This window comes from Lissotriton vulgaris, chromosome 6, assembly GCF_964263255.1.
Source record: "Lissotriton vulgaris chromosome 6, aLisVul1.2, whole genome shotgun sequence".
NCBI classification, from domain to species: Eukaryota; Metazoa; Chordata; class Amphibia; order Caudata; family Salamandridae; genus Lissotriton; species Lissotriton vulgaris.
In genome coordinates this window covers 1,833,647,887-1,833,673,850 of record NC_141694.1, presented here as the reverse complement: position 1 = coordinate 1,833,673,850, position 25,964 = coordinate 1,833,647,887, and the positions used below count along the sequence as shown (strand labels likewise).

The 25,964-nt window shown below is 48.3% G+C and overlaps 1 protein-coding gene across 4 annotated transcripts in view; it reads right to left on the bottom strand.

The window, feature by feature from the left end:
- The window catches only part of DTNB (dystrobrevin beta), a 1,293,049-nt gene that overhangs the window by 277,296 nt on the left and 989,789 nt on the right, over nt 1-25,964 (bottom strand). For 2 of the 4 annotated variants that reach the window (XM_086928107.1, XM_086928108.1), the window contains exon 12: nt 4,792-4,881. The exons of the other annotated variants lie outside the window; for them this stretch is intronic. In XM_086928107.1, coding sequence (XP_086784233.1) covers nt 4,792-4,881 — 90 coding nt within the window. The remainder of the gene's footprint in view (nt 1-4,791; nt 4,882-25,964) is intronic. 4 annotated transcript variants of the gene reach the window in all.

Sequence of the window (25,964 nt, the reverse complement as noted above, 5' to 3'; positions counted from 1 at the left end):
CCAGAGTTGACCTTTTTTCTGAAGTCCTTGAATGGGGAGTACAGGGAGGTTAGATGGACTGGAAAGAGGGACTTCCTGCAGAGGATTGATACTGGGGACAACCAACCTGGAGAGTTCTAGTTACTGCCCAGCCCTTGCACAATAATGCACATATTTAACAATAATACCTGCAATTTAAGTCTGCAGGATCCCCGAAAAGGTGCCTCCATCAACGGTGTCACAGGAGTCTATGATCACCGGCTGCCTCCAGTGCTTGCAGGTCGAAGGACATGCACAGAAGTGTAGCCCTTCCAAGAGCCAGGCAGTAAAGTTTTACCCTAAGTCACTGATGTATGCAACCTGAACCGGAATGACAGACATGCCCTGTGCATAGGTATGAAACCTTGGACCATGGGACCAGACTGGGAGCCAAAAGCAGCTTCGGCCTGTCATCTCTCTCGCTCTCCTGAAGCCACTCCCCCATGCTCGCTCAATTACCTGGGGAAGCTGGAGAAAGTAACAGAGGTGCCTGCAGCATCCCCTTACCCCAACACCAGCTTCCAAAGGCTCCAGATCACCAGGGAAGGTTATGGCCTGTTGGACCTCATGCAGCACAAAACCCAGGGCAGGCAGTTTCCTGACTGTGACCCCAATGACGGGATGCAGCGTTTTTATTGCATTCCCTTGGGGGTAGTGGTCCTAGGTCTCTGCATAGTAAGGCACAGGCATAGGCTCCTTCACCCCCTCTGTGCGGTTTGTAGGGGTTCTAAGAAAACAGTAAACGTTCCATGAATGTATTTAGATGAGATGTAGGACAACAGAATGTGTGGCTCAATTCTCAACAAAAAGACTTCCACAAAAGGTAACTGTAAAAGTGTACCATAGAACATTGAAATAAGGTATGCATTTCAGTGTAGGCTCACAGACAACTCAAAAATATCCAAATTAGCTTCAAGGTGGCTGAAAAGCAGAACCTGAACTCTGACAAACTATGCATGTCCAACATTAAAACTTAGCTACAAACCCCGAATAAAGAGTCTCCACATTTGTTTTAAATGAGGTTATTGAAATGATCACATTCTTCAGCTGATGAACAGGTCCTCCATCTTGCTCCTATCAGTGTCCAGCACGAGGATTACACATGCTTATAGACTATATTCTAGAATACAGATATCCTCAATGGATTCAGAACAGGGATAACAATTATATCCACAGATTCAAATCAGCATACCACAATTCAGGCTTGAAGGACTAAGATAAACTAGATGACTAAAGAGCACTTGGGTCTAATCACGAAGGCCACCAACAACAAACCTCTTGCTCTCACTCCCATGCTCTCATATGTCGGATTTCTCAGTTCAACCACTCACTCACATCCTACTCGTAATGCTTCAAACTGGAAGCAGTTTTACCTATTCCAAAGAAACACAGTACTGATCTTTCCTCTTCGTCCAACTATGTTTACCGAAACATCTGAACTATTGGTTGCTCAACTGTCTCACACATCACCTGTGCTCCAACAACCCACTCCTCTGCCTGTGGTCAGGTTTCCATGCCCTTAACTCAAATAACACTACAGTTTTTGCATGTATCAAACTTCATCAGCACTGCATACAGTAATCAGATTTCTTACATTCTTATACTTCTTAAACATCTAATTTGCCTTCGAAACATGAAATCGCTCTTCTTTACTATCCTCTCAACTCACTAGTAATCACAGTCCTGCCCCATAAATGGCTCATCTCCACCTCTCAGACTGCTCTCGCTCAGGCATTTGGGATTCAAACTTATCAACAATTTACTCACAGTGAACATTACTCTGAGCTTGGTCATTGGCCTTCGTCTTTTCTAACTCTGCTCCGCCTCACTGTGGATCATCATATGTTCATCTGGATGTGCTTACGTGTGTTATACTGATTACATCCATCTCTTTCCCTCATTTATCACTTTTCACCCATCCATCATTCTTGTCTATCAAGCTGTTTCACTGCCATCAGTCACTGGGTGACTTGATGCTTCCTTACATTAAGCTTCTTTAGAAGTAGGACTTTGCACTTTCCATCCTCATTACTCCTACCTCTGCCTCTACACACTCAGACCACACCCTGAGGTTTATTCTACTCCTTCAAATAGTGGGATACTCCTCAGTCCCTCCAAGAAAATGAAACCCTTTATACCCAACGTAGAACAATCCCAACTATTTAACACGAACAAGGCCCACACACACGTACAAGCTTCACTTTCAATATAGCCAACACAAACTCATTTTTCTATATTGGACTTCACAAATAAAAAGTGGGCTAGTGAACCTGTCCCAATATTTATCCGTTCCATTAGCAATATCCGCAATTTTGCCACTAGAACGCTACAAATCTTCTATGAGGTACTTCTGCATCATATTGTCTAAAAGACAGTTCTTTGGCAAAAACAGGGACATACGGTCTCTCACACTTGTATGCCCTTTACTACCTCTCTGACATCACGCCCAGTTTACATTGTAACCTGTAATCTAAATTCTTACTAACTACAAACCCCTACTTACATCCAAGCCACCCTGTAACCATCAAAGTACCGGCCACTTTACTTTCTATCCCTTCTTCACTGAAACTCTCTACCATAAGGCATTCGGGCAACCTCATCACACGAAAGTTCAAATAGATACAGAAAAGGTATCTCTTATAATGAAAAAGACACATTATTAGAGACCCACTTGTCCTACACTGTTGTAATTAGGTGTATTTCATACCTGCATTTCTGATTTGTTATGGACATGTTTTTAAAGGTTAGTCGTTCTTTTTGACAATGATAGCCATGAAAATGAAGTCTTTGGCTTAATATTAATCTCCCTATACTTAGTGTTCTACACAGAGCTATTCTTTCTCTTGTCATACTGCTCTGTTTCTGGGGGAATTTTTTTGGTTGTCTACATAAATAAACAGCTCTTGACCTGGTATTGGACATTAGCGGACGCCAGGAAAACTCCCTATACTAACTTTTTATTCAGATTTTCCTTTAACCAATTCATCCACAGCGTCCAACTTTCGAATTCGGAAATATGTATAGGTAACTGCAACACTTGTGGTTGACAGCGCCTACAAACAGCAGAAGTGTCTGTAGAGCTATATCACAACAAATTATTTTCTCAAGAAACAGATTAGACTAAGACTCGAGATCTACGCCTTCCACCAAAATGAGCTTGAAAATCATTAACACCATTCCTTCCCCATCGTTATCAGAATTAAGAACTTTATCATTTACTAAAATGAATCTATTTTATTAGTTCTTTCGTTTTATTCGCTGCTCCTTCCACCTCTTGCTCTTTGGTTCTTACAAAGAAAATTAGGCTTTTTTAAAAGCATTACTTAAGAATTCTGAACAAACGTCAGCTGATTGCGTATTTGTATAAGCAGTGAAAAAGCTCCTTCTTACAAGGGGTGACTAAGCTCTACATGATTGTTGGTGAAAGCTGGGGTGACTAGGAGAATTACCATGTTCCAGATCTGAATTAAGGGTTTCTATTTTCCTCAGGTTTTTAATTTTAATTTAATGTTGGAAATCTTTCAAAGTAATGTCTCACTCACTTAGGGCCAGATGTATCAAGATATCGTTTTGCGATTTCTAAATAGCGATTTTTTGCGAATCGCTATTTAGAATTCGCAAAACGGTATGTATGTACAAAATCGCTATTTTTTTGCGATTCCTTATCATTCTGTATTTGCAAATTCGCAATTTGCGAAATCGCAAATAAAGAATGATTTCCAATGCATTCCTATGGGCCAGGAGGCCCATAGGAATGATGGTGCAATAATTCTCAAATTGCGAACTAGCAATTTGCTAATCGCAATTTGAGAATTATTACAAGGGTGCAGGGGTGTCTCAAAGACACCCTGCTGCACCCCTGAAATCTACATGTGTGTGCATGTGGCACACATACATGCCCTATGGGCATGTATGTGTGTCACATACCACCCTCACAAATGCCAAATAGGGCATTATTATAAGAAATCGAAAATTACCACCAACTACAAGTTGGTGGTAAATTGCGATTCCTTAACACAAATTCGCACTTCAAAAATGTATCATACATATCATTTAAGGAATCGCTAAATTTGCGATTCCTTAAATGCTATGGCAAAATAAGGAATCGCAAATTATTGCGATTCCTTAAATTGCGATTTTTTGATACATTGGAAAAAATGCAAAATGCGAATTTCGGCCTTTGCGATTCAGAAAAGGCTTGATACATATGGCCCTTAATGTGACATTAAGATTTATGGCTACATCCAATGCACGATAGTTAAAGTCATGTAACGTACTTCAAATTAACAGAAGCCCAAATAGTGCTCCCAAGTGAATAAATCAGATATAGGCAAACTGACAGACCTTCAAAAGCTTGGGTGGTTATGGACTGACACATCGCCCAGCTACAGAGGTTAGAGTAGACATTTCACTGGCAGCTATCTAAACTAAAATACTCCCAAAATGTTCATTTTATTTTTTTCATCTGCTCAAAGTTTTTTAAACAAATTTAAGACGGTTTACTAAACTAATTTATTTCTTAAGCGTGCATGCAAGGATGAAGCAAAAGAAACAAAAAAAAAATATTTTTGAAAATGTTCCAGGAACCTCCTTCTAAAACTATATTTTAGAAAAGAGATTTATTGGCACATGTTTCAAAAACAGTTTTTGTAAGGAAATAAAAATGTTCCTAGTAAATTTGTAGTTTAGCAACCCATTCCAAAAATGTTCCTTTTGTGAATATTTTTCTGCAATTAAAACTGGTTTACTGGGGAAAGCTATCCTAGAACTAACCGTGTACCATTCTGCAGCCGCGCCACATAGTCGGCTATCAATGCGTGTTCATCTGCTAATCGACTGGGGGTCTCCACGGCGTGCTGGGACCTAGTGATGAGGAGCGTAAAGAAAGCAAACAAAATGGGAAACAAAAAAATGAATTAAAAGAAATTAAAAGTAATATGGTTAACACACAAATGAAAAAAATAAATGAACTAGACATACAATAGGTAAACATGAAACAAACTTTAAGGCATTCCACAACAGCCCCTGAAGTCAAGTGTTACAGAACTGTAGAAAGGAATTCTTGACAGCATTCTGTTGTACACTTTATTTTACTATCATTAATATTGCGCATCTAAAAGGACTAGTCACTCCTGGTAAGTCAAAAAGACCACACTACAATTTACTCTTGCATATTTTTTTTTAGAGATGAGCATTAAATCTCTGTATTTTGCATATTGACAACCCTTTCAAAAATGTACACTCCCAAGTGAATTTCAATAGCGGTCGAACACAGATTTTTTAAACATGTGGAAACTTTATTTCAAATTAAGATGTTACATTAGCAAAATTAGGAAAAGTATATAGCTAACTCTAATATCACTACTCTACCAGCTAGTCTTTGCCCACTAACTCCTAGAATTCCTCTGCTACCACCTAGTGGCAAGAGTGAAAACTGTAGTTTAGTAGTTAAAAGTAAAGGCCCATGAGAGAACAAGCATTTACAATGCAATGGTTTCGCCTTTTGAAAAGTTTGAGCTATTGGCATTGTAAATGACAAAATTAGTATTTATGTGTTGGTTTTGAAAACAGATAAATAAATTGCATTGTCATTTAGAATGCCAATAGTTTAATCTCTGGCAAATGCCACACAAAAACACACAGAGCCACACACACAGAGCCACACACACACAGACCCACACACACACAGACCCACACACACACACAGACCCACACACACACAGACCCACACACAGAGCCACACACAGAGCCACACACACACGCCCAGAGCCACACACACCCACCGAGTGCCACACAAACACACACACACCCAGAGCCACACACACCCAGAGCCATACACACACCCAGAGCCACACACACCCACCCAGAGCCACACACACCCACCCAGAGACACACCCACCCACCCAGAGCCACACACAGAGCCACACACAGAGAGCCACACACAGAGCCACACACAGAGAGCCACACACAGAGAGCCACACACACCCACCCAGAGCCACACACACCCACCCAGAGCCACACACACCCACCCAGAGCCACACACACCCACCCAGAGCCAAACACACCCACCCAAAGCCACACACACACTCAGGAGAGCAAGTACAGCGAGGGGGCAGGGAAGCAAGCACAGCGAAGGGGCAGGGAAGCAAGCACATCGAGGGGGCAGGGAAGCAAGCACAGCGAGGGGGCAGGGAAGCAAGCACAGCGAGGGGGCAGGGAAGCACTTCCTCTCACTCCCAGACCCTCCCAACATCCCGTCAGCCTTGTGCAACATCCGAGGGCTTAACCATCCCTGCATGACACACGGTCAGCAACGGCCTCTTGGGGTCCGAGGGCATCCGTGTATCATGAACACCACAGAGAACAAGGGGATTCCAGTGAAAGACTGGGTACGGATTGGGGCGCAATTTAGCCAACAGACCAATTCTCCTCGTTTGTGCAACACAGGCCCACCTTACAGTAGGTGCAATCATGGAAAAGCACAGGCTAAATCTTCAAGAGGTGGGCATAGTTTGCCAGCCCCCTTCACTCGTGTTCTGGGAGTATTAATCAAAGATGAACCCGTCAACGTACACTCGCGGCTCAGTACACATTACCTAGCAGTCACTACTACTTTAAATGCTACGGCAAACTTAATGAATGGTTTGACAGCTAATACACCCAGCCAAGTATTACTCGCAGAAACTAGTAAGAAACATGGCCCGCTCATTATTTGATGAGTAGGCAATATGTCAGATGTGAAAATCCAATGTTGGGAATAACAGATGCCCCATCCTTTTGCCCCTACTCATCCTTCACCAAATCATCAGAGTCTCAGATGGGACATGTGTGCTTTTGCTCGTTTGGAAGAACTTTACCGCCCTTATCCTTTCTGCAGACACACATGGCCCATCATGTAGCGCCACTGCCCTACAGCCTTCCGAATGGCCCTCGTGCACAGCTAACCAATGGCTCTAAGCTACCACTGTTAATACCAGCACTCATAGCATCTACTGCAGCTTTCATTGCCTCTTACACATTGCATCTCTCCTACAGAACAAAACAGCTCATACCCAACAGCGTCTGTCCTGAACACACCACCGGCAGAGCCACCGCTGTATGGAACTGTCATAATCCGTTATACCGCCCCAATGCTTCTCAGCAGCCTACCTGCGTTTACCCTCCACAGCTCATCGGTCCCTCTCCAGCTAGGATCATAACATACACTGCCCACCAGCCTCTCCTCCACAGCTTATCAGTGCCCCTCCCGCACAGACCACCGGCGCTCGTGCGTTTACCCTTCGGTCCCGAATTAGTTTAATTACCTATACATCAATCTCCCACGGTACCACTGAAACATTCCAGTGCCCAGGACTCACCATGAAGTCGGTACAGAAGCAGTCGTCACCGCAGGGCTCCTTCCTCTCCATGGCTCTCACCCGCTGGATAAAGCTCCGTAGGATCACCGCCTGCTCCATGCTGCCTCGCGACGTGCCCATTCCCCTATATCAACAATTGCCCTTCAAGCCCCCATCCAGCCCCGTGCCGGGTCGCTCATCACGCCCGGTGGCTGTTCCCAGCCTGGCTACTCTTCCTAGGCTCGGCGACTCCTCCGGGTAAGGGAGGGATTGGCCGGAACTGGGGGCACCGAGCCCTCCAACGCCCACATAGAAACAGCAGACGGACGCTACGTTAGGAACCATGCGTGCGTGAACAAAGAAGAAGGACTGGGGATCCGTCGTCGTGGCGCTAACGTGCTGCCATCATCCAATGGGAGCGAACTCAGTCGCCAACTAGAAAGGAATTGAATTGTAGACTGACCTGGTTAACCAGACGAAGAAAGAATGTTTTGTTGAGTATTAGTCAACATGTTGGAGCGGGAATAGCTCGGAGTCTCCAGTATTGACGACCTAATGTGGGCAGATTCAGTATGCACACGGACAGCGGGAGGGGGGCGGGACGAGCACACGGTCAGCGGGAGGGGGGGCGGGAACGGGCACTCACCTGGACTTCTTCCGGCGGCCGTGGTCGGCATAATGACGAAAACAAACACCTAAAAAAAAAAAAAACGAAACTCAGCCCACCGCCCGATGACGATGCAAAAAGGGTGGAGAGGGAAAAAATCTCGGGAACGCCCACGAATCTGGTCCGGCCTTGATGGAAGATCCGGCTTCCAATGGCTAGCCTCCATTTATGGAGCTAGCCAATGGAAGCAGAGGCGGGACTAAGCCCCACACTGTAGGGACATAAGATTTCTCCTGGGCGGAGCTAGGAGCTCCGGCCCCAGGCGAAACCTAAAAAGTGCCTCATGGCCTGAGACCACTCACCCCCCCCTGCCTGCTACACGCTCTGTGTAGACATACTTCACATTGCAACGCAGCAGAATGCAGGCACACTCAGTCTGTCTACCTTCTGCTTCTGGCAGGGAAGTTGTGTGAGATGAGAGGAAGTAATATCAAATAGCTGATGAGGAAGTAATATTAAATTACTCACCAGTAATCTTCCACTGTTCTTTCTCAATCAAACATAAATACACTGCGGCAAATCCCCCGCGAGGGCCTTGAGATGTTGGCTGCTGTATGGTGGTTTGTTTGTTTGAACAGCCAGGTCTTGAGCTCCTTCCTGAATTGCTGGAGCGACTGGGCGGTCCTGAGGTGCAGTTGTTCCAAGGCTTGGCCACCAGGTGCGAGAAGAGCGTTCTCTGCTGTTGATTCAGCACATCCGGGAACAGTGTGCGAGGAAAAGGGAAGCAGATCAAAGGTGTCTGGTCAGTTGATGGAAGGTTAGGCGTTTGTTGAGGTTTGCTGTTCCTTCGCTGTGCAGAGCTTTGTAAGCGCGGGTAGGAATCTTGAACTGGCATCACAGCGTAAAGACTTTCAATATATGGCTTCTATTTGACAACATGGCATTTCATATTTTTTTTTACTTCAGGGAAATCTTTCTTTCTCTTCTCCCTTTCTCACCCCAACATTCCCTTTGATACCTAGGAGGGAAAGCTGTGCCTAATATCCGCCTGCTAAGGCCAAGCTTTGGATTCCTATCAGTGAGCCATAGGGACATGGCTGCGATGGCTGGGGTCATCTAACGAGGATGACCTAGATTCTGAGTAGTGAAGCTAACCGGTGAGTAAATGATTCAGTACCATTGTGGGCTCTCTTTCTTTGCGGCATGTGCCTGTACCCTAACCCTACAGCTTACACCCGAAGAAATGAGACAAAAGAAAAAAGTGTAGCATCACCATTGCCATTTTTATTTCAGAGATAACAAGAATAATCTAACCCCATATCCACGTGTAAGGCAGCACAAAACTGTGAGTTAGTTCCAAGAGGTAATGGCAAGACAGGAATCTTGACAAAACTTCACTCCCTTGTCAGGATACTGCGAGTAGCTGTAGGAAGGGAAGCAGGCTGCCTAGGGGGAGCAATGGCTGACTGTCACGTGTGAACCAGCCCACCTTGTGTTGCTGGAACATCTTCCTAAAACAGTGTCCACTACTGCAACTTATGACACGGTCCTTGAAGGGAGAACTCTTCTCCTTCAAGGATCTCTAACATCTGGCTGCTATGTCCGGGCAGTTCACCGAGCAGAGACCGCAGCCCTGCACAGAAGGGCCTGCTCCTCCTGTTTTATGGCTGTTCCAGCGCAGGCAGTGAAGACAATCCTTCCTTCTGCAAACGACGCCTGTCAGGGAGACACTTTTAGGAGTTCCATCTGTTACACTTGTGGGGACAACCCTCATAGTTTGGTGGTCACAACTGCGAGCCCCCAGAGGATACTGTTCACACAGAAAATGAAGAGAGAGGTGTTTCTCACACTCATGAGTTAGGGATGCATGGCCTGGACAATCTCAAACATCTTGCACCTGCAGATGGAAGATGAGGCACTCCTGCATTGGCCGCACAGAAATGATTATCATATATTAGCTGCTAGTCGTCTGTAAATTATATTGGTAAATAATGATAGTATGACTATTTGAGCGATTACAAATAAAATAAGACTGAATATGAAATACAGCCCAAATAATAGTCATCCCAACTCCCTAACCTATTAGACTAAAACTCCTATTTGCCTTGAAAAATCATATTATTAGTAAGTACGTTTGCCGAGTCAAGTAAAACCTCGCACACACCTGTAAGGACAAAGGCCTCCAATGAGATCCGGTTATGACAGCAGCCGTTCTTCTCTCTGCCTCGTCCCAATTATCAAGACACCTGCCCTCAAAAACTCTGAAGCAGAATGGGTCCAATGCACTCGGATCCTGCATTTCCAAGACGACTACAAATAACACTGCCATTACAATAATCATACATCGATATGATTGAGATGAAGCCTGGTCCTGTATCACAGATATTTGTGTGTAGGGCACTTCGCCTCCCCCATGAGGAATTTAGGAGCCGATAGAGCTTGAATGGTACGGTGACGGTTTTTCAACATGATGAAAGGCGAAGGTGACGCTCAAGGCAAAAAGGCCTGCCTCGGTGGCCAAGAGGAAGAAACTGTAGGCATTGAGGAATGAGGGTTTGGAGTTAAGGGCCCAAGCCAGCATACTAGTTCACCCGTTTAATGGTACTAGTGGGAAAAAAGATGCAAGGCAGCACTTCAGTCCCTTCTTGTAGTTCCTGCCAGTAATTTCAAGTGATTTGCCCGCTGTTTAGTCCCGAAAATTACAGTCAGTGTTATCCATGTGGATCATGGCTTGGTGTGCCTGCAATGGCACCGCTATGTAGTTATTATAAAAAACTGGCTCCCGTGCCACTTGTGAATCCGCCGGTTGACGGACTCACTGGAATGCCATCACAGCATCGGGCTGTCTTTCGCGACCCAGGCTGGCCGCCATAAACACCAACGGACAGATGCCTGAAGTAGAAGACAACTGCACCACAGGAAAGTATCAGCCAGCATACGCTTATTCAATGAGCAGCAGGCTTTGGCGCCACTACAAGAACCACAAGGCCAAGGCATACCCTGCCGAGGGTGCTGAATAACCAAACGTATATGTGTGTGTGTGTGCGCGAGTGTGTGTGAACACACAATAATTTGTGATTCGTTCCACAGTTTTTACCAGTAAAAAGTACTGTGAAGGGGTTACTCTAACACAATTCAATGGATAACATTGAGGTATCCATTTATCGACCGTAGAAGGTTTAAAGGCTGAGTTGGTACTGCCGGCATTCAAACATGTGACCTGTAGTTCACACTAAATGTAACTTACAAGCGCTTAACTTTCTGAGGCATTTCAGTAGGGGTTCCAGCATGTGGGGGGTATGTGCTTTAACACAAACATTGAGTGTAAAGTCACTGGAATAGCTAGGATGCCTGTGGCCCTGAAGCAAGTAAGAGGAATGCCTTGGTTTTGTGGTAAAAAACAAAAACAATTACACACCTCCTTGGCCTCGGTGCCACTGCACCTGCAGCACTATTGAAAGCTATGCCACTGCAGTCATTCTTTGCTCACTCAATGTCGGCGCTACTATCTGTCTGCTCACGGTGGTACAGCAAAATGATCCTAGTGCAAGAAGGAACAACGGGCCCTCTGACAGCTGCCTGGTCGGTCAAATCTGGGCCCCGGTGCTAATGTACCTGCTGCACCACTGAGAACTACACGTGCCTGTAAAATGTACACCGACCAGTGTGCAGAGCAAGAGATTGGTCTGTCTGACAATTTCTGACAGAAACTTTACCAGTCATTGCCCCACTATCAACAACAAACTTGTGTGAAGGGCCAGTGTGGACCCCACGTGATGGATGCAAGGGTTCTTTGATGACACAATACCCGCCCCACTTCCACGTACATTCATCTCCTAGGGTTGTGTGAAGAATGTGCAGGTTGTGAGAAAAATTAAACGGGCTGTGTAAAGGGTACTCCAACAACTGTTACAAAGAGCCCTGCTTTACTCACCACCGTCACAGTCCTCACGCCTTCCCCAATATGGCATGATTGGAGTAGGGATAGTAAATGTCACCCCTTTTAGTGTCCAACATCTTCCCCAGATTAGCTGGATTGGAGTGGGAATAGTAAATGTCCCCCCTTTAGTGTCAAACATGTTCCCCAGAGTGGCTGGATTGGAGTGGGAATAGTAAATGTCCCCCCTTTAGTGTCAAACATCTTCCCCAGATTAGCTGGATTGGAGTGGGGATAGTAAATGTCACCCCTTTAGTGTCAAACAACTTCCCCAGATTGGCTGGATTGGAGTGGGAATAGTAAATGTCACCCCTTTAGTGTTATGTGGAGATAGCAAGCAATCCTGTTAGCCATTCACATTTAAGACAAATGATACTCTGCACCCTAGCCAGGTAGACAGAAATACCCGACCCTTGACCCCCCAAGTCCTGTTCGTAATAACTTAGAAGCACAATGGTTGATGACCGACCACACATGAGGGGAGGAGCCTAGGATGGGGAAAATGCAGACTAACACTTGGTGGAGCTGGGATTAGCGGTAAACAACAGGAGCAAAAAGAAGGACTACAATGTCAGGTGTCAGCCACCAAGAGCACCACAATATGCTGTCACCAAGCAACCTGTCCGCGCGAGCACGCTGCACATGTGCACATCTCTGAGAAGAAGTGCACACCAACACATAAGCATGCACACGCAGGGCCCAGTGACCAGCTGCCGACAGGAGAGCACGCACGACTGAATTAACAAAGACACAAACATACTTCAACCAAACCGGACAGAGCACCCAGCCACCACTGACAATTTTGGGCATAATCATACCGTGCTTCGCCCATGTGCACAAAGAAAAAGAGGCGGGAATTGAATCAGGGGCCTCTGCTCTTTGAAGTAACCCCAATATCAACATTCCCAAGGACCATGGAAGCGAACTCACCTCTTCCAGCACCTCTAGGAATCCCCAAAGGGAATGACAAAGCAGTGCACAGGGAAATGCACACGTGTCACAAGAACAATTATACTGGGAAGTCAAGGGGAATAAGCCACATCCATCGAACAAACATCAGGTCTCACTGACACACATCTTAATGTAAGCGATGCTCATTTGTGCCTACTGTACCCAACATGATGACCAGTGAACCCACCACCAGGGGGCCTGAATTATACTAGAGGGTCTTCAGAACAGGGGCCGGTGCTTCCAGAGCAACTCCACGGATGGTTCGACGGAAATGTTGAAATATTTCGGGGTAGAATGAGCGAGGGTGATTACCAAAGAACTGAAACATCCACCAGAAGGCAAGTCACTAGGAAACAGCATAGCAAATAAAAGTGATTTTCAAAAGAGAACATCTCAGAATGCAGAGAAAAACACTAAACGACTTTCTGGGAGAGCGTCAGATGATCTCACTGCCCTGGCTGAGACTCACACCTGTGAATCGTGGCGTGCGTTTCACCACACGCACTGCTGTGCTGAAGGAGAGGGCAGGAGCCATCCACACCGCATGAACAGCCACAGCCTGCAAGTCTGGCTTCATGGGGAGCCGCCCCAGCCGCTGGCCTCACACACAGTCCCCTCCTGGCGGACACTGAGGAGAGAGGCTCGGCGGCTGTGTTTACAAGTAGTTTTAGGAGTTCCTCCACTCTGGGCATCAGACACACAGACCCGGAGTCTGGCGGGTACCTTTGGAGGAGGACACGTGGATGAGAGGCGCCTACAGCTACTGTCGACAACAAGCTCATGGCTTTGTACCTTTCATTAACAGGAGAAATCACCGGAATAATGTTTGTTATTTGTGGAGCTTCAGAACTCTGTTCGCCCTGGCATCATTCTGCAAAGACTCGATGCCCTCCGCGCGGCTGAAAGAGACATGCGATGCTCACATGGCGGAAGGACTTTGGGCGCATTCATATTTCAGGGTCTGTTTTGTTCGCACACCCCTTGGTGTTCCTTACTCCCGCGCCAGTCTAACGTGTCAGAGTCTTATTAAAAACTCACACCCCGACAGCAGCTTTGCCAAGGCGTGCAGCAGCACAGGGGGAATGCTGCGATCATGTCTTACCAGCATGCAGCTGCGGCAAGGGGGCCCCAGCAGCTCCAGTGTCTATCCGTGAGCAGAAGAGCCCGGAGCCTGTAAACTAGATAAGAAACCCACCGAGGAAGCTCCTGGCACCAGCAGGAGAAAGAACTAACACAAAACACCATCATCGTGCACCGAGAAAGGACACAACCCTTTACTGCTAACAAGAAACACCATCATCGTGTACCGAGCGGGGACACCACCCCTCACTGCTAACAAGAAACACCATCATTGTGCACCGAGAAAGGACACAACCCTTTACTGCTAACAAGAAACACCAACATCGTGCACCGAGCAGGGACACTACCCCTTACTGCTAACAAGAAACACCATCATCGTGCACCGAGAGAGGACACCACCCCTCACTGCTAACAAGAAACACCATCATCGTGTACCGAGCAGGGACACCACCCCTCACTGCTAACAAGAAACACCATCATCGTGTACCGAGCAGGGACACAACCCTTTACTGCTAACAAGAAACACCAACATCGTGCACCGAGCAGGGACACCACCCCTCACTGCTAACAAGAAACACCATCATCGTGTACCGAGCAGGGACACCACCTCTCACTGCTAACAAGAAACACCATCATCGTGTACCGAGCAGGGACACCACCCCTCACTGCTAACAAGAAACACCATCATTGTGCACCGAGAAAGGACACAACCCTTTACTGCTAACAAGAAACACCAACATCGTGCACCGAGCAGGGACACTACCCCTTACTGCTAACTACAAGCACCATCATAGTGTACCGAGCAGGGACACTACCCCTTACTTCTAACAAGAAACGCCATCATCGTGCACCGAGCAGGGACACCACCTCTCACTGCTAACAAGAAACACCATCATCGTGCACCGAGAAAGGACACAACCCTTTACTGCTAACAAGAAACACCAACATCGTGCACCGAGCAGGGACACTACCCCTTACTGCTAACTACAAGCACCATCATAGTGTACCGAGCAGGGACACTACCCCTTACTTCTAACAAGAAACACCATCATCGTGTACCGAGCAAGGACACTACCCCTTACTGCTAACAAGAAACACCATCATCGTGCACCGAGAAAGGACACTACCCCTTACTGCTAACAAGAAACACCATCATCGTGTACCGAGAAAGGACACAACCCTTTACTGCTAACAAGAAACACCAACATCGTGCACCGAGCAGGGACACTACCCCTTACTGCTAACTACAAGCACCATCATAGTGTACCGAGCAGGGACACTACCCCTTACTTCTAACAAGAAACACCATCATCGTGTACCGAGCAGGGACACTACCCCTTACTGCTAACAAGAAACACCAACATCGTGCACCGAGCAAGGACACTACCCCTTACTGCTAACAAGAAACACCATCATCGTGTACCGAGCAGGGACACCACCCCTCACTGCTAACAAGAAACACCATCATCGTGTACCGAGCAGGGACACCACCCCTCACTGCTAACAAGAAACACCATCATCGTGTACCGAGCAGGGACACCACCCCTCACTGCTAACAAGAAACACCATCATTGTGCACCGAGAAAGGACACAACCCTTTACTGCCAACAAGAAACACCAACATCGTGCACCGAGCAGGGACACTACCCCTTACTGCTAACTACAAGCACCATCATAGTGTACCGAGCAGGGACACTACCCCTTACTTCTAACAAGAAACACCATCATCGTGCACCGAGCAGGGACACCACCTCTCACTGCTAACAAGAAACACCATCATCGTGCACCGAGAAAGGACACAACCCTTTACTGCTAACAAGAAACACCAACATCGTGCACCGAGCAGGGACACTACCCCTTACAGCTAACTACAAGCACCATCATAGTGTACCGAGCAGGGACACTACCCCTTACTTCTAACAAGAAACACCATCATCGTGTACCGAGCAAGGACACTACCCCTTACTGCTAACAAGAAACACCATCATCGTGCACCGAGAAAGGACACTACCCCTTACTGCTAACAAGAAACACCATCATCGTGTACCGAGCAGGGACACCACCCCTTACTGCTAACAAGAAACACCATCGACACCACCCCTTACTGCTAACAAGAAACACCATCGACACCACCCCTTACTGCTAACAAGAAACACCATCATCGTGCACCGAGAAAGGACACAACCCTTTACTGCTAACAAGAAACACCATCATCGTGCACCGAGCAGGGACACCACCCCTTACTGCTAACAAGAAATACCATCATCGTGCACCGAGCAGGGACACCACCCCTCACTGCTAACAAGAAACACCATTGACACCACCCCTTACTGCTAACAAGAAACACCATCATCGTGCACCGAGAAAGGACACAACCCTTTACTGCTAACAAGAAACACCATCATCGTGTACCGAGCAGGGACACTACCCCTTACTGCTAACTACAAGCACCATCATAGTGTACCGAGCAGGGACACTACCCCTTACTTCTAACAAGAAACACCATCATCGTGCACCGAGCAGGGACACCACCTCTCACTGCTAACAAGAAACACCATCATCGTGCACCGAGAAAGGACACAACCCTTTACTGCTAACAAGAAACACCAACATCGTGCACCGAGCAGGGACACTACCCCTTACTGCTAACTACAAGCACCATCATAGTGTACCGAGCAGGGACACTACCCCTCACTTCTAACAAGAAACACCATCATCGTGTACCGAGCAAGGACACTACCCCTTACTGCTAACAAGAAACACCATCATAGTGCACCGAGAAAGGACACTACCCCTTACTGCTAACAAGAAACACCATCATTGTGTACCGAGCAGGGACACCACCCCTTACTGCTAACAAGAAACACCATCGACACCACCCCTTACTGCTAACAAGAAACACCATCGACACCACCCCTTACTGCTAACAAGAAACACCATCATCGTGCACCGAGAAAGGACACAACCCTTTACTGCTAACAAGAAACACCATCATCGTGCACCGAGCAGGGACACCACCCCTTACTGCTAACAAGAAATACCATCATCGTGCACCGAGCAGGGACACCACCCCTCACTGCTAACAAGAAACACCATTGACACCACCCCTTACTGCTAACAAGAAACACCATCATCGTGCACCGAGAAAGGACACAACCCTTTACTGCTAACAAGAAACACCATCATCGTGTACCGAGCAGGGACACCACCCCTCACTGCTAACAAGAAACACCATCATCGTGTACCGAGCAGGGACACCACCCGTCACTGCTAACAAGAAACACCATCATTGTGCACCGAGAAAGGACACAACCCTTTACTGCTAACAAGAAACACCAACATCGTGCACCGAGCAGGGACACTACCTCTTACTGCTAACAAGAAACACCAACATCGTGCACCGAGCAAGGACACTACCCCTTACTGCTAACAAGAAACACCATCATCGTGCACCGAGAAAGGGCACCACCCCTTACAGCTAACAAGAAACACCATCATCGTGTACCGAGCAGGGACACCACCCCTCACTGCTAACAAGAAACACCATCATCGTGTACCGAGCAGGGACACCACCCCTCACTGCTAACAAGAAACACCATCATCGTGCACCGAGCAGGGACACCACCCCTCACTGCTAACAAGAAACACCATCATTGTGCACCGAGAAAGGACACAACCCTTTACTGCTAACAAGAAACACCAACATCGTGCACCGAGCGGGGACACTACCCCTTACTGCTAACTACAAGCACCATCATAGTGTACCGAGCAGGGACACTACCCCTTACTTCTAACAAGAAACACCATCATCGTGCACCGAGCAAGGACACTACCCCTTACTGCTAACAAGAAACACCATCATCGTGTACCGAGCAGGGACACCACCCCTCACTGCTAACAAGAAACACCATCATCGTGTACCGAGCAGGGACACCACCCCTCACTGCTAACAAGAAACACCATCATCGTGCACCGAGCAGGGACACCACCCCTCACTGCTAACAAGAAACACCATCATTGTGCACCGAGAAAGGACACAACCCTTTACTGCTAACAAGAAACACCAACATCGTGCACCGAGCAAGGACACTACCCCTTACTGCTAACAAGAAACACCATCATCGTGTACCGAGCAGGGACACCACCCCTCACTGCTAACAAGAAACACCATCATCGTGTACCGAGCAGGGACACCACCCCTCACTGCTAACAAGAAACACCATCATCGTGCACCGAGCAGGGACACCACCCCTCACTGCTAACAAGAAACACCATCATTGTGCACCGAGAAAGGACACAACCCTTTACTGCTAACAAGAAACACCAACATCGTGCACCGAGCAGGGACACTACCCCTTACTGCTAACTACAAGCACCATCATAGTGTACCGAGCAGGGACACTACCCCTTACTTCTAACAAGAAACACCATCATCGTGCACCGAGCAAGGACACTACCCCTTACTGCTAACAAGAAACACCATCATCGTGTACCGAGCAGGGACACCACCCCTCACTGCTAACAAGAAACACCATCATCGTGTACCGAGCAGGGACACCACCCCTCACTGCTAACAAGAAACACCATCATCGTGCACCGAGCAGGTACACCACCCCTCACTGCTAACAAGAAACACCATCATTGTGCACCGAGAAAGGACACAACCCTTTACTGCTAACAAGAAACACCAACATCGTGCACCGAGCAAGGACACTACCCCTTACTGCTAACAAGAAACACCATCATCGTGTACCGAGCAGGGACACCACCCCTCACTGCTAACAAGAAACACCATCATCGTGTACCGAGCAGGGACACCACCCCTCACTGCTAACAAGAAACACCATCATCGTGCACCGAGCAGGGACACCACCCCTCACTGCTAACAAGAAACACCATCATTGTGCACCGAGAAAGGACACAACCCTTTACTGCTAACAAGAAACACCAACATCGTGCACCGAGCAGGGACACTACCCCATACTGCTAACTACAAGCACCATCATAGTGTACCGAGCAGGGACACTACCCCTTACTTCTAACAAGAAACACCATCATCGTGCACCGAGCAGGGACACCACCTCTCACTGCTAACAAGAAACACCATCATCGTGCACCGAGAAAGGACACAACCCTTTACTGCTAACAAGAAACACCAACATCGTGCACCGAGCAGGGACACTACCCCTTACTGCTAACTACAAGCACCATCATAGTGTACCGAGCAGGGACACTACCCCTTACTTCTAACAAGAAACACCATCATCGTGTACCGAGCAAGGACACTACCCCTTACTGCTAACAAGAAACACCATCATTGTGCACCGAGAAAGGACACTACCCCTTACTGCTAACAAGAAACACCATCATCGTGTACCGAGCAGGGACACCACCCCTTACTGCTAACAAGAAACACCATCGACACCACCCCTTACTGCTAACAAGAAACACCATCGACACCACCCCTTACTGCTAACAAGAAACACCATCATCGTGCACCGAGAAAGGACACAACCCTTTACTGCTAACAAGAAACACCATCATCGTGCACCGAGCAGGGACACCACCCCTTACTGCTAACAAGAAACACCATCATCGTGCACCGAGCAGGGACACCACCCCTCACTGCTAACAAGAAACACCATTGACACCACCCCTTACTGCTAACAAGAAACACCATCATCGTGCACAGAGAAAGGACACAACCCTTTACTGCTAACAAGAAACACCATCATCGTGCACCGAGAAAGGACACAACCCTTTACTGCTAACAAGAAACACCAACATCGTGCACCGAGCAGGGACACTACCCCTTACTGCTAACTACAAGCACCATCATAGTGTACCGAGCAGGGACACTACCCCTAACTTCTAACAAGAAACACCATCATCGTGCACCGAGCAAGGACACTACCCCTTACTGCTAACAAGAAACACCATCATCATGTACCGAGCAGGGACACCACCCCTCACTGCTAACAAGAAACACCATCATCGTGTACCGAGCAGGGACACCGCCCCTCACTGCTAACAAGAAACACCATCATCGTGCACCGAGCAGGGACACCACCCCTCACTGCTAACAAGAAACACCATCATTGTGCACTGAGAAAGGACACAACCCTTTACTGCTAACAAGAAACACCAACATTGTGCACCGAGCAAGGACACTACCCCTTACTGCTAACAAGAAACACCATCATCGTGTACCGAGCAGGGACACCACCCCTCACTGCTAACAAGAAACACCATCATCGTGTACCGAGCAGGGACACCACCCCTCACTGCTAACAAGAAACACCATCATCGTGCACCGAGCTGGGACACCACCCCTCACTGCTAACAAGAAACACCATCATTGTGCACCGAGAAAGGACACAACCCTTTACTGCTAACAAGAAACACCATCATCGTGTACCGAGCAGGGACACCACCCCTCACTGCTAACAAGAAACACCATCATCGTGTACCGAGCAGGGACACCACCCCTCACTGCTAACAAGAAACACCATCATTGTGCACCGAGAAAGGACACAACCCTTTACTGCTAACAAGAAACACCAACATCGTGCACCGAGCAGGGACACTACCTCTTACTGCTAACAAGAAACACCAACATCGTGCACCGAGCAAGGACACTACCCCTTACTGCTAACAAGAAACACCATCATCGTGCACCGAGAAAGGGCACCACCCCTTACAGCTAACAAGAAACACCATCATCGTGTACCGAGCAGGGACACCACCCCTCACTGCTAACAAGAAACACCATCATCGTGTACCGAGCAGGGACACCACCCCTCACTGCTAACAAGAAACACCATCATGGTGCACCGAGCAGGGACACCACCCCTCACTGCTAACAAGAAACACCATCATTGTGCACCGAGAAAGGACACAACCCTTTACTGCTAACAAGAAACACCAACATCGTGCACCGAGCGGGGACACTACCCCTTACTGCTAACTACAAGCACCATCATAGTGTACCGAGCAGGGACACTACCCTTTACTTCTAACAAGAAACACCATCATCGTGCACCGAGCAAGGACACTACCCCTTACTGCTAACAAGAAACACCATCATCGGGGGGAGGAGCCAAGATGGCGACCGGGTCGGACGCGTAAGCTCCGAGCTCCGCGAGCCGCCCTATCCTGCATTGATCTCCTGGCATCAACCCGGAATATTTCTCGCTCAAACGGAGACATCTGAGCTCGGATGTCGTTGGCGTTCTTTTGAGACCTCCGCCGCCCATTTCCATGGTGGATTCGGGCCGTCCTCCGGCCCCCGACTCTAGCCCGGGACCGGGAGCTGTATGCCTGGCACTGGACACGGCTGGGCGCTGTCGGCCGAGCACGTCGCAGTGGCGCTGGCTGGGGCAGGGGCGCTACAGTGTGCAGCTACGGACTACATCGTCTCCCTCTACAGCGGTAAGGTTCCCGCTGGGTCGCCCGGCCTCCGGAAGACACTTGACTCTGGTCGTGCCGATCTCCGCCCGCCTAGCTGTTTCAGGGCGGGTTGGAGTCCATCTTGAGGTGTTTGTCCTGCCGCTGCCTCTACGCACCGATGGCTGGGGAGTAATCCTTCACCCTGCCCTGCCCTGGAGCTACGTGCCGCTGGCTCGCTGGTGGCTCTCCCTCCCTCTGCGCTCGTTGGCGACGCCATTCCCCCCACCTCTGCACCGTGAACTCTTTACTGGGGCTACCAAGACGCCCCCTTCCCCGTAGGAGAAAGATGGCGGCCTCTTTGTTCTCTCCGTGCAGCGTCCTCACTACGGAGGATTCGGCTGTTGCCCCGGGGGAATGCTCGTGTGATGAAAGTCAGCAATCACCACAGAGGGAGCCGACCTATGGTGCCATCCTGGAAGCCCTGCTCAATCTTCGAGAGACATGGCGGCAACAAGCCCACATCTTGGAGCGAAAGGTAGTGAGAGCTACCTCGCATATTAAGGGACTGCACTCGACTGCCCCCCCGCTGCCACTGCCTATTCCTGTCCAAGAGACTGCTTTACACCACGCGCGTGAAGATGTGCGACCGGCCCCTGGATGTACAACCGTCTGTTCCGATATTGCCGAGGAAACTGATACAAAGTCGCTATCCGCTCTGCTGCCTGCAACTGTATCTATTCCTTCGACACAGGGGCACTCCCCAGAGACTTCCCGGGCGCTGGCCCTTCTCCCTGCCTCTGCGACTTTCTCTCCGAGGCTCCGGAACATGTATTACCTTGTGGCGGGGGGAGCAACTTTCCACCTGGATACTGCTGTTGCCGATGGTTGGGAGTGGTCACCTCCTCCTCCTCTTTGCCTTTACTGTTGGGTCTGGCCATTTTGCTTCTCTGTCCAGCTGAAGGGGAGTGCAAGGCAATGGCCATGTCTGGTTGTTTTTCGACGCTCTGGTCAGGGCTGAAGATCCTCCGCACAATGACTTGCCGATTGCCTGGTGATGACCTGACCTGTAACGTGTTTACCTTGTTCACTCCATTGAGGGGGATGCTTCTCTTAATATAACTAAAGCATTATTGGGAAGGCGGTGCCGTCCATTTTGTGTATGTGAGTCTCCCCCTTCTTCTTTGTTTCCATCTGGTTCCCTTGCTGATAAGGGGGTCCGCGCTCGTAATATGCTGGGGGCTGGAGGGCATCTGAAATAGGGACAGGGCTAACCTGCTTGTTGGTCGCATTGCTTTCCTACCTGAGGGGGGTTGAGATCTAACTGTTGTATGGAAATGTGTGGCCCGCCCGCACAGTACGCATTGAATCTTCTAGCTGACCGGGAAGTATTAGGTAGCGCTTAGCTCTCGCTCTCGACGCCTCCTTAGCGATACTGCATTATGGTTCACGGCGCGATCGGAGCCCCTATTGACTATCCTGATTCCTGGCGAGCCTTCGGCTCTGTTGCTTTCTGGGGTGTCTGACCTGCCGATAATGATTATTGGGACGGGGGGTTGCCAGTAATGGGTGGCGTCCATTTTAACTCCTTGTCTTCCTTTGTCCGGGACGGCCATCTTGGTCTCCTGCTGCCCCCGGCTTAACACTGTTGCACCACCGATGGTTTCTTTTTTCACGGCCGCAGTCCTACTGTCCTTTTGTTGGTCTTCGTTTTTAGGGCCCTGGTCCTGGGTGGCGCGAGGGTCTGGAGATGGGCTATTTGTTTATATTTGTTGTGAGGTCTTTTAATCTTGGAGCTCCATTTGGGGTATTAATTATTGTCGGCTCGCTAGTTTAGCGAGCCTGATTATTGTTGGCTCCTCCCCACCTTTTTCCTTATTGGGGGGTTTTCGACTAGTTTGCACACTTGTCTTCCTCCCTATATGTCGAATGAGACGCTTTTTTCTTCTATGCCTTTTTTCTGATCTTGGCTTTACTTTCTCTTTCTCTTCCCTTTTCTCTTCTTACTACATTTCGGGTTTATGGGGCGACAGACACTCTGCTGGGGGGGGGTAGGCCATAGCCTCTGCATGTGTGTAGGGTGGGGGGGTATGTTTTAGTTTTGTTAATTTCTATGGTATCTATTTATGTCCTTTTTATGATTTTTCCTTTCTTGTTCTGGGTCTGTAATGAGGGTTCTGAGGAGCGGGTAGCGCTGTGGGTGGTGTGTAGATGTGGACTGATGCTTCTATTGTTGGGAATTGTGCCGCCAAACTGTTGGGTGTTATTATTATTGCCATGTTTATTGCTGCCTGTGTGTATTCTACGCGGACTGTATGGACTCAGTTCTCCTTGATTTATTTTTATTGATTTATGTTTAAAAATTTTTAAAATTAACCTTCATTGATCCTCCTCCCTGGCGGCTTGATTCACTTATGTGTAACTGCTTTATTTGTTGCTGTACTGTCTGATACCGCTGAGGGGGCCTAAATTGTTTGCTCTAGTGCTCAACTGTTTCGTGGCCGGCCTGACGGTTGTAGGCCCGTATTTGTCCTCCTTTATCATGCACAATAAAGGTTTTCAAAAATTTAAAAAAAAAAAAAAAGAAACACCATCATCGTGTACCGAGCAGGGACACCACCCCTCACTGCTAACAAGAAACACCATCATCGTGTACCGAGCAGGGACACCACCCCTCACTGCTAACAAGAAACACCATCATCGTGCACCGAGCAGGGACACCACCCCTCACTGCTAACAAGAAACACCATCATTGTGCACCGAGAAAGGACACAACCCTTTACTGCTAACAAGAAACACCAACATCGTGCACCGAGCAAGGACACTACCCCTTACTGCTAACGAGAAACACCATCATCGTGTACCGAGCAGGGACACCACCCCTCACTGCTAACAAGAAACACCATCATCGTGTACCGAGCAGGGACACCACCCCTCACTGCTAACAAGAAACACCATCATCGTGCACCGAGCAGGGACACCACCCCTCACTGCTAACAAGAAACACCATCATTGTGCACCGAGAAAGGACACAACCCTTTACTGCTAACAAGAAACACCAACATCGTGCACCGAGCAGGGACACTACCCCATACTGCTAACTACAAGCACCATCATAGTGTACCGAGCAGGGACACTACCCCTTACTCCTAACAAGAAACACCATCATCGTGCACCGAGCAGGGACACCACCTCTCACTGCTAACAAGAAACACCATCATCGTGCACCGAGAAAGGACACAACCCTTTACTGCTAACAAGAAACACCAACATCGTGCACCGAGCAGGGACACTACCCCTTACTGCTAACTACAAGCACCATCATAGTGTACCGAGCAGGGACACTACCCCTTACTTCTAACAAGAAACACCATCATCGTGTACCGAGCAAGGACACTACCCCTTACTGCTAACAAGAAACACCATCATTGTGCACCGAGAAAGGACACTACCCCTTACTGCTAACAAGAAACACCATCATCGTGTACCGAGCAGGGACACCACCCCTTACTGCTAACAAGAAACACCATCGACACCACCCCTTACTGCTAACAAGAAACACCATCGACACCACCCCTTACTGCTAACAAGAAACACCATCATCGTGCACCGAGAAAGGACACAACCCTTTACTGCTAACAAGAAACACCATCATCGTGCACCGAGCAGGGACACCACCCCTTACTGCTAACAAGAAACACCATCATCGTGCACCGAGCTTGGACACCACCCCTCACTGCTAACAAGAAACACCATTGACACCACCCCTTACTGCTAACAAGAAACACCATCATCGTGCACAGAGAAAGGACACAACCCTTTACTGCTAACAAGAAACACCATCATCGTGCACCGAGAAAGGTCACTACCCCTAACTTCTAACAAGAAACACCATCATCGTGCACCGAGCAAGGACACTACCCCTTACTGCTAACAAGAAACACCATCATCATGTACCGAGCAGGGACACCACCCCTCACTGCTAACAAGAAACACCATCATCGTGTACCGAGCAGGGACACCGCCCCTCACTGCTAACAAGAAACACCATCATCGTGCACCGAGCAGGGACACCACCCCTCACTGCTAACAAGAAACACCATCATTGTGCACTGAGAAAGGACACAACCCTTTACTGCTAACAAGAAACACCAACATCGTGCACCGAGCAAGGACACTACCCCTTACTGCTAACAAGAAACACCATCATCGTGTACCGAGCAGGGACACCACCCCTCACTGCTAACAAGAAACACCATCATCGTGTACTGAGCAGGGACACCACCCCTCACTGCTAACAAGAAACACCATCATCGTGCACCGAGCTGGGACACCACCCCTCACTGCTAACAAGAAACACCATCATTGTGCACAGAGAAAGGACACAACCCTTTACTGCTAACAAGAAACACCAACATCGTGCACCGAGCAGGGACACTACCCCTTACTGCTAACTACAAGCACCATCATAGTGTACCGAGCAGGGACACTACCCCTTACTTCTAACAAGAAACACCATCATCGTGCACCGAGCAAGGACACTACCCCTTACTGCTAACAAGAAACACCATCATCGTGTACCGAGCAGGGACACCACCCCTCACTGCTAACAAGAAACACCATCATCGTGTACCGAGCAGGGACACCA